General features: G+C 55.5%; 1 protein-coding gene across 1 annotated transcript; it reads right to left on the bottom strand.

Moving 5' to 3' along the window:
• Window positions 1-4,147: 4,147 nt before the first annotated feature.
• On the bottom strand, window positions 4,148-5,740 carry CHC_T00010208001 (partial DNA helicase). Its single transcript, XM_005713398.1, has one exon. It carries the CDS (start codon window positions 5,738-5,740, stop codon window positions 4,148-4,150), a length of 1,593 nt encoding a protein of 530 aa, XP_005713455.1.
• Between the last annotated feature and the right edge of the window lie 3,906 nt (window positions 5,741-9,646).

Below are 9,646 nucleotides of genomic sequence, written 5' to 3'. Positions count from 1 at the left end.
GATTCAATCACATTCCCTGTCAATGTAAAGGGGGGGTGCCCCTTAAGTGGAACACCCTTCCTAACTGCGGAACGATGAGAAACCCACGAAAAGTATTCAATAATTAGGAACAACAGCCCAAGTGCCCACCAAACGCAAGCAAAGTCAGGTATTACAGTCCCATTTCCCCGCGACGTAAATGCATACCGAAACACCACCATCCTCAGTCCCCGCCACACCCAAAAAAAGGCGCCATTTCGTGATGACACCGTAGAATACAGTATATCTTCCCTGCGATTCTCACTCGGCTGCGACCGTATCTGTTGGCACAGCAACCAGAGCCTCTCAAGACTCTTCGAAGCATGGCGATTTCGAAACGGAGAATACGTCGCAATTTTGTGCGGGCTCGTGCTCATTTCAACATGGCCGTCGACGCCGTGAAAGAAGGTGCTACAATGCGCAGTGCGGCGCGAATGGCTAAGCTACCTTTATCCACATTTCATCGTCGTTACAAGAAAATTGACGACAACCCCGACGAGCAGCCCTGCATCATCGTGGGACCCTCACCGCTGAAGAGGAAGACACAATAATTGAATTGATTAAGACGTACGCAAGCCATGGCTACCCGGTGGGCCACCACACTATTAAAGATGCAGTTGAAATTCTCGTCGGTAACATGGACCCGGAGCGTCAACAAAAACTCCCCGTCAAACACAACCGACCTGGAGAAAAGTTTGTGAGGTCATTCAAAAAACGTCACCACAAACCCATCGCGTTTGCACGCGCCCTGCGGCAAGAAGGCATCCGGTTCAATGCTATCAATGCAGAAACGCTGACAGCGCACATTGCAGCGGTGGAGCAGCTCATTAAAAACCACAATATAGACCCTTGTCGCTTAGCAAACCTGGACGAGACTGGAGCCACCGCCGACAAAGAGGCACTGGGCATTACCTCGTTTCGAACGTTTTCCCCTAGAGAAAGCATGCACGAGGTTCGCATTCCAACGTTCAAGAACGTTTCAAGAGTAACGATCATGCCCGTCATTTTCGCATCTGGGGTAACCAGAAGACCATTGTTTATTTTTAAAGGTACCAGGATTCTGCATGGAGTGATTGAGAGTAATGAAGGACTTCTCAAGCAGTCAGTCGCAGATTGCCTTCCCCCGAACGCGTTGGTCACTACAAGAGAAGAATTGGCAGACGTAGATAAATCTAATTTCGCGCGGTGGGCAGAGATGTTCGTGCAAAACATTTCTCACCTTACCAGGCAAGGACGAAAAGTTTTGCTCTTGTATGACGGTTACCGCAGCCACATGAGCCTTAAAGCTTTGACGATTTTACGAAATGGGAATGTGGTTGCCTATTGTCTACCTTCACACACGAGTGGGAAGACACAGCCACTAGATCTGACAGTTTTTGCTCCATTCAAGCATAATATTGCCGCCTGCATCAAGCAGATATCTCTCGTCCAACAAACAGAGCCCTATGATGTATTCGATTTTTGCAATATCCTGCGCCACGCTTACGAAAATTCTTTCACGCCCGCAAATATTACTGCTGGGTTTGAGAGAGCTGGATTGTGGCCCATCAATCTTGCTAAACTACTGTACTCCCCAAAACCGGATGGACGCTGCAAAGGGAAAATGCTTTCTGTAGACGAAATGCTACATTTACTAGAACAGAAGCGTATTGCCTGCCGGAACTATATCGGTATACAACCAGTGGTGTGGAAGAGAGGGTTTTTGGACACCTCAAAAGGTCTGACGTTGACAAGTGACGCCGCCATGCGGATGTTTGAGGGAGAGGAGCGCGAGAAGCGCGTTAAGTTTGAGGATACGCAGCGGAAGAAGGCGGAAGCGAACGCGAAGAGAGCGTTTGAAGCGGCTATGCGAAAGCAAGCTCGGCATGATCCCGAACTTGCTAACGCATGCCGTCGCGCCTCACTTTACGGCGAACCGTTTGTCGTGCCTCGACCTTTGCGCATACGTCGTGCTCTTGCTGCGAAGAAAGCAGCTGATAGAAGGGATGCTGCGTCTGCGCTTGCGTCCCTGAGGTGCAACTGACCAGCGGCATGGTCAGCTACAGATTCATGCTCTGATAGATATTTGAAGTAAATGTTTTGTGCATTGCTGTTCCTAAATTTGTTCCACATCACGACCGATTTGCCTCATTCTTGAGGCTGTAATCGTACGTGTTGCGATTCAATAAATGCGCCACGTTGAGAAAACAGGACGCGATTCCACTTGTAGATAAATGCACAGTAGTTTCGGCGTTTTGAAAGCTTTTGATTGAATCAAAACCGATCATTCCTTGGTATTTCTATTTTAAATATTCAAAATCGTTCCATTTTAGGGGCACCCCCCTTTATGGTGTTCCATACATACCGGTACCACACCCCAGTCATAGTGGCAGAATCACAGTGATTCTGCCACATCATCAGTCATAGTGGCAGAATCCCTGACACTAGTGAGCTTACGCAAATCGGATTCTACAGAATTCTGCAAACAATTCTGCAAAAAACATTACACTGAAATTGCATATACAGAATTCTGCAATCATGCCATGACAAAAAATGGGGAATTGTGAGATTTTTGTGAAGAGGACAAGTGGGCTCCGTGCGCGCTTCGCGCGCCGAGCCAAGTCAGTGTGGAGGAACACTATTTGGGAAGGGTGGCAATGAAAAGAGGTAAAGGCATTGAAAAGATGTAAAGACATTGGCCTTTACTTTTTTGATAACTACTGAAGGACCTCGGGGTACACTACGTTTCGCGTTGTTTCATTGGACTCTCGAGTGAGGACAGTGACGTTGCCTGGGTGAATAGTCCTTCATAGTGCGACGTAGAGTTGACCGTGCGAGAAGCAGTGATCTCGTAAGTCGAGACCAATGCGGCCACCGAAGGATTGGCTTTGCGCTTTGTTCGTTGTAACGGCGAAGCCCGTGCGAATGGGGAACTGCGTTCGGGTGAAGCCAGGGATGGGAAAGTTGTCGTCTCCTGGTCCGCAGGGCATTCGAGGGAGACACAGTCTGTTGCCTTGGTGTGACCCGGTGGTAACGCGTAGAAAGAGCAGGTTGTTGGTCATGTTCTCGATGACATATCGCGCGCCGTTGACGTGACCGGTAGCGGGATCGAGATTGCTCAGAAGCATGACGATGAAGCCTTTCTTGAGCTTGAGGTTGTGGTCTGGTAGAGCAGTCCCGGCGGTCAAGGTGTTGAGCATTTTTTGTGGGATAGATCAGCGCGTTGGTGTCTTCGTTCTCGACCGTGTCTGCTCTTAAATACGTTCGATACGGTCCCGGAATCATGTTGCCGATGACCTCGTTGACTTCCTCGAGCGGCCTGTTCTTTGTGGTGAGTATAACGCGCTTGGTGAGCCAGGCAGGGCCGACGTGATTGTCTCAAATCCCTTGGAAGACCTTGACGCATAAATTGCGGATGGTGTGCTCGAACGCAACGGAGTGTGGTAGTGAGATCCATTCCGGGCGCTGTTCGCCTTGAAGTCTGCCTTCCCCGACGCTGAGGAGGAACTCTGGAAAGTTGAGAGCCTCCACATCTGCTGCAGGGTCCGCTCGGAGAGCAGGAAGGCGCATGTTCTCGGTAAGGCGCAGGAATCGGCACTCTCGATACAGCGGGGAAGCCTTGACGCACGCGCTCACGATTTGACCTCTGGACCCGCCCGGAACGACGGGAAGGATTGTCTAAAGTCTCCAGCGAACACGAGGAACTTTCCTCTGAAGGGCCGGTCGGTTTGCATCAAGTCGCGAAGGGAGCGATCGACAGTCTCAATGCAATGTCAATGGCACATGACGATCTCGTCCCATATGATAAGATCGACTTGTTGCAGTGCACGGCCAGTGTCGGAGTTTGCGGAGAAGCTGCACGTGCTTTCGGCAGATACAGGAATGGGAATCTTGAACACGGAATGAGCGGTGCGTCCACCGTCGAGCAACACAGCGGCAACAGCAGACGTAGCGACAGCGATGACTTGCTTACGACGCGTACGAAGGAAGTCCTGAATGGCGCTGAGCACGAATGTTTGCCTGTTCGGCCAGGAGCATCGAGGAAGAAGAGACGGCCACTTCGTGTCGGCACAGAAGGTCCCGCAACGGCGCTTGAGGACCCTTGAAGCAATGCAGAGACGGATATGCCTGCAAGCATGGAGCCCACTATTTAGTCAAAGGAATGGCGTTGATTTGTGTTCAACAACGGCAACGACGTCTGTAGTCGCTCTTCCCACTGCTGCGCTCGTGCTTCGGTGGTCTCGATCTCGTCTTGCTGTTCCAAAGCGGGCAGGCTGTCATCGGGCAGTGGGAGTCCGAAATTTGCGAGCGTCCAATCGGAACGCACGGTCTGCAGGGCCTCCTGTACCTCTCCAAGCACGTAAGATGTGGCGTGGTGATCATCGCGAATCTGCTGTCTTCGAATGGGTTGTCCTCGTGCACGATTGCGAATATCGGTGAAAAACATGTCCAGGTGGTCGTTCCACAGCGAGAGAGGATCCGAAGGCTGGCAGTGTGCCAGAATCGTAGCAAACAGATGAGAAAGAGGAACGAAGCTTGACCGGAATGAATCTCGGATTGCGTGCTTCCACTCGGCATCGTCGGCCAGCAATCCGAGTCGTAAGCAAGCTTGTCGGAAGCTGGTGCCCTGCTCGCTGTCGATATTTCGCAAGTTCTCGAAGAGAGTTGCCCCTGGCACTTGTGTGAGGAGGAGGCGAAGAAAGTAGTGCTCACCCTCCCTCGGACTGACAGTGTAGATTCGACCGACTACGTTGGCACCTGTACCACTGAAATCGTAGGCTTCCTTTTCGCTGCTGGCGTTCCGTCTTCGCAGGGTTGCTCTTGGACTCCATGACTTGGTGCGTGTCTTCCACGTAAAGTACCTTGGAAACTTGTGGTACCGAATATGCCTCGCGCTTGGGTACTTCTCATTGGCTTTAAACCACTCGGTCAGCTTCGTGCCTGTTGCTGGTCGAAGCGCCGCCTCCTGCTCTCGCCCTTCCTCAAAGTACACCGTATGGTGGTTGGGCAGATGCACTGCAAGCCTGACTACTGGAGGATTGCTGTCTACAATTTCAAAGGAGAATAACTTCCATGTGGCCTTCAATGCGGAAACGTATCTGGCATCTTGGAAGTTGGAGATGTCGTCGTAGCGCTCGTTCTCGGCAGTAATTTCCATGGTCACTCGGTCTTGCCCCTTGCACACATACTTGAAGAGGTACTTGATTCCGCCAACGCGTGACACGCAGAGTTCCACATTCAAATGGCAAGCGAATGATCGTAGAAGCACAGGACTGTGGGGAACGACCCAGGAGCTGTCGACCACGACGGGTTGCTGTCGTAGGCCAATACGGGAGGGTCGCTCGATGGAGACGCCACCTGCAGACGGTGCCCTTCTTCGGTACGTGATGTAGTACTCACTGTCGGACTGGCTGGTTTCGTGTTTGAACGATTTTGGAAACCCTTTCCTGCAGTACCGCTCGCCCATGCACACGGCTGTTGGATTGTGTTCTCCACATGGATTGTGAATCATATGCTTGAGCACGACCTCTTGGAGTTCTGGATCTTGGGAAGACGGGATCTCGGCAGAGATAATGCGGTCGACGTTTTCGGGAGTACGCAGATCATTCTTGGAGACTTCATCTAGGAAAAATGCAACGCGAGCGTGGGGAAGACCGCGTTTCTGAAACTCGATGACTCGTACATGGGCAACAACGGTTCTGAATACTTCCTCTTTGATGACCAAGGACATGAGATCTTTCATTTTGAGACGAAACACACGTGCGCACAGATCCGGTCTGGCCTGAGGCGTTTGGTTCGGCAGTAGGGCTCTTTTTGATCTCCGGCTAGCTTGGATTGCATGTCATGGTGAGGAAGATGTCCCGGTGGCCAATTTGGTTCGATATAGCAATGATGTCGTGCATCTGCTGCCTCATATAGCGGTCACCTCCAATGTACGTGGAAGGGAGAATGAACAGTCGTCCCGCACGCACGGCGTCGGCTTCATCTTCAGCACGACAGGAGTCTCATAGGCTGTCGCGCAGTGAGGTGTAGTCGGCGGCTCGAAGTTGTGTCTGGTTGTGGCGGAGATAAGAAAGCTGTAGTATAACCCCCCCCTGGGGGCTTTATTTTAGATTAGATCAACTCAGAATCGGATCGGTTACTGTAGGGCTCGATGCCCTACAGTACTACCACGTGTACCCCCGAGTACAGGGGGCGCACGTGTACACGTGTACGCGCGGGACCAAAGAGCGCGCACACACGTGTACTGTCAGCCCCGATGGCTGACAGTATTACAGTGTCGACCGACCGCTACAGTACATCGGTACTGTACTACTATGATAGGTTATTATGTACATTAAATATGGAGCGGACCGGCGGTGGGGGGAAGAGGACAAGCACGGACTTGTCACCCACCGACCGTCAAGGTCCGACTTCCCGCTTATTCTAAGGTAGCGCTCGCTAACTACCTTAGAGCGGCACCGAGCGCGGGTTGAGGACGCGTGCGGTACGCCCACGAGCCGGCTCCGCCTCCGCTCGTCGGTACTGGATCGTTACCCAGTACCGCGCCGGGGCGTCGAGGCGTCGAACCGCTCGCGCGTACCGGCGTCCTCCCCGTTCCCGCTCTACCACGCTACCCAGGCCCGCTGCCCGGTGCCGTTAGCTGGTGTCCTGCTTCACCCCCGTCTTCCCGATCGGACGGGGTCTCGGTCGAACTGTGCATACACCCCTATCGCTGGGGGTGTTTATGCTACAGTGGTCTCCCGACCTAGAAGACCCTGGAGTCCGATCTCCGAGAAGACTTCCGCTTCCCTCCGCGAACCGATCGCGTTGAGATGAGCCAAGAGTTTGAGCCCTCGATCCGCTCCGAAACGGCGGATCTGAGTCCGGCCGCTGTGCAGTCCCCATCCGCCCCGTCGGGCGACGGCGACGCAGGTCCTCGTGACCGGGAACCGTCGCTCCGATCCTCCGAGGAAAGAGCGGCGGCGATGTTCGAACGCATAGCCGAATACATCGAGGAAGTCCGTACTTCCCTTCGGATCGATGTATCGGACCATGTATACACTCGATGTATGGCCGAACTCCGCTCCCTGCGTGAAGGGAGGTTCGATAGAGTGACGCAGTCCTTAGAGAATCTCTGAGCACTGATCGACGAGTTACACTCGCGGATAGTGCTCGTCGAAGACTCCCGTTTCGCCTCGCCCGGACCGTCCGGGCAAGGTCGTCCTGAGAGGCCGACCTCGGTGAGACGACCCGAGGACCGAACCTCTCCGTCCGCAGAGCAATTGGGTGCGTTCGCGCACCTCTCTGCTGAGCTCGACGCCACTCGTCGGCGTGCTCGTGACATGGAACGTACCATGGCCGAAAGGCTACCCAGTGCCCCCTCGAGAGGGCCCGGTGGTACCGTACCTCCGAGCGCCGCCGCCCCCGAAGGTTGGCGTCCGACTGGTGCCGCTACCAGTCGGACTGCAGAAGGAAGCCGTCCTCCAATAGACGCAAACTTCGCGTCTGAGACCCAAGCCTTGCCGCCTATCGCCGGAAGTAGGCGGCAAGTGGACCGCGTATCGTACGCGGACGAACAGGACCGTGGGGGAGCCGCCCACAGATCCGAAGAACCGATGTTCTCCGTCGATCCCCGCTGGGGCGGCTACCCTCGGGCGAGCTACGCCGAGCATCCAGGTCTGGTAGTCGTCTGTACGCTACCGGTTACCTCCTTCGGCACGCTGGGTCCCGCTGAACCCGGGCTCGAGCCGGTACATACGATGATCCAAGAGTTCAGCGCCGTTGCTGACTATCGTATGTACCGCTTGGATAACACCTCGAGGCTCGTTACCTCCAGTGACGCCGGACGGATCGCGAAGTACGTCCAACGCTGTCGTGGGATCCGTCCCACGATGCGCAGCTTCGACGGTACCGACCCGATCCAGCTGCTGCCGTTTTTGCAGGATATCCGAATCACCTTCAACTCGCAACACCTGACCGAAGGTGTTGCGGTACGAGTCCACGCGCACTTCCTCGAGCGCGACGCGGAGCGCCTGTATACGAGTTATACGATGCGTGGCCTCCGCGCCGGCCAGCTCCATGACGACGTGAGCTGGCCGGGGCTCGTGAATCAATTCTTAAAACGCTACCTCACGGACGACGTGTTAGGTGAAGCGTACGACGCTGTCGCTACGGCGCGACAGCAATCACATGAGACGGAAAGCACGTTTGCTGACCGACTCGAGACTGCCGCGTTCCGATGCACGGCAGTCTTCTCCGAACAGTCCCTCGCTCACTACTTCGTGCGGGGACTTGCACCGGCAACCCGTGCCGCAGTATCCGAAACTGTGCAAAGGCTGCCAGGCAGTCAGAAGACCGATCTTCCGACCATCCGCCGTATCGCCACGGCGGAAGGTACAACGTACCGCGCTCGGCGCGGTCTACCTCTGCCGGATTCGAAACCGGCAGGGAAGGCTGGCAGGACTACGAAGTCCGCCGCGACAAGTTCGCCCGCCTCGACCCTCCATATCGGGGAGGATGAGTGGCAGGCCGACCCTGTCTTCATTACGCAAGGAGCAGGGCCCGTGGGGGCACGAACCTCCTCACCGATGTCGACCGGAACGACATCGAGTTACGCGACCGCGTTCGTGGCCACTCCAAGAGTGGCAAGGGGTACGGACCCCCGGGTCGCAGAGCTCGACATCTCGAACCGAGGTGGAGGAGGCGAAGCGCCTCGCGTGCCCCTCCTCACCGATGAGGAGGCGCGGCACGCGGCGACCTTCGCCTCAACGGACGGCAGCGCGTACGTGTGCTGGCTATGCCGTACGTACGGGCATGCCATGTACACGTGCCCGTTCCTGTCGCCGGAACAACGAATGTTCACGGCGTACAGGAACTAACGCTACCAGATGGAGACGCGCCCGGGTGCGCGTAATCTCCTCCGGCAGGCGGCGGGGGAGGGCCGTCTCCCGCGTCACGGTTTGCCCGAACCGATCGGGTGGGGGCGCACGCTTCGCCCCCCGTGGAGGCGGGTACCGTCGTAACGACGTCGATCGTCGGGATCGACCCGCCTACCGGCAGGCGTACACAAGGTACCCGCGCCAAGGAGAGAGAGAGGACCGAGACCGCTCTCGGTTACCCCAACAGGTACAAAATGCGATAATGTACCTGCAAGACTGGGTAGAAGATCCGTACCCTCTACCCACGGAGGGTCACGAAGGCGAGCCGACTCGCTTCGTCCCCCATATCCTGCGACGACCGGACGCTGCAGGTCAAGGCCCGGAAGTACCCGAATACTTCGCCACGGCCGCCGAGCCGCAGTGGGGGAATCGTCCCGACCCACGCGGCCGGCTACCCGAAGAGGACCTAGCCGTCGATAGCCAGGAGGTTAGCTCCGATAGCACGGGTAGTTGGAAAAAAGGGTAAAGACGGTTACGTACACGCGGTCGCGTGGGCCGTCTTTTCCCCACGAACTAGACCCGACCCCGCGTGCTCGCCAAGGACACGGGGGGTATTGTTCGATAATACATCCCCCGCTACCTGAGGCGAGCACGGGAACCCCTGTAATGCCGATACAGGAGGGAGCGCACGTCGAGGCCTCCGAAGGCCCGACGTTAGGGGAACAAGACACCGGGACAGCCGACGTCCCGGTGAGGCGTAACGATGGCGCCAGGGGCAACGACGACCG

Source organism: Chondrus crispus, genomic scaffold (genome assembly GCF_000350225.1).
Source record: "Chondrus crispus Stackhouse genomic scaffold, scaffold_136, whole genome shotgun sequence".
NCBI classification, from domain to species: domain Eukaryota; phylum Rhodophyta; class Florideophyceae; order Gigartinales; family Gigartinaceae; genus Chondrus; species Chondrus crispus.
The sequence above is the reverse complement of the archived record's forward strand: the minus strand, read 5'-3'. Positions and strand labels throughout refer to the sequence as shown.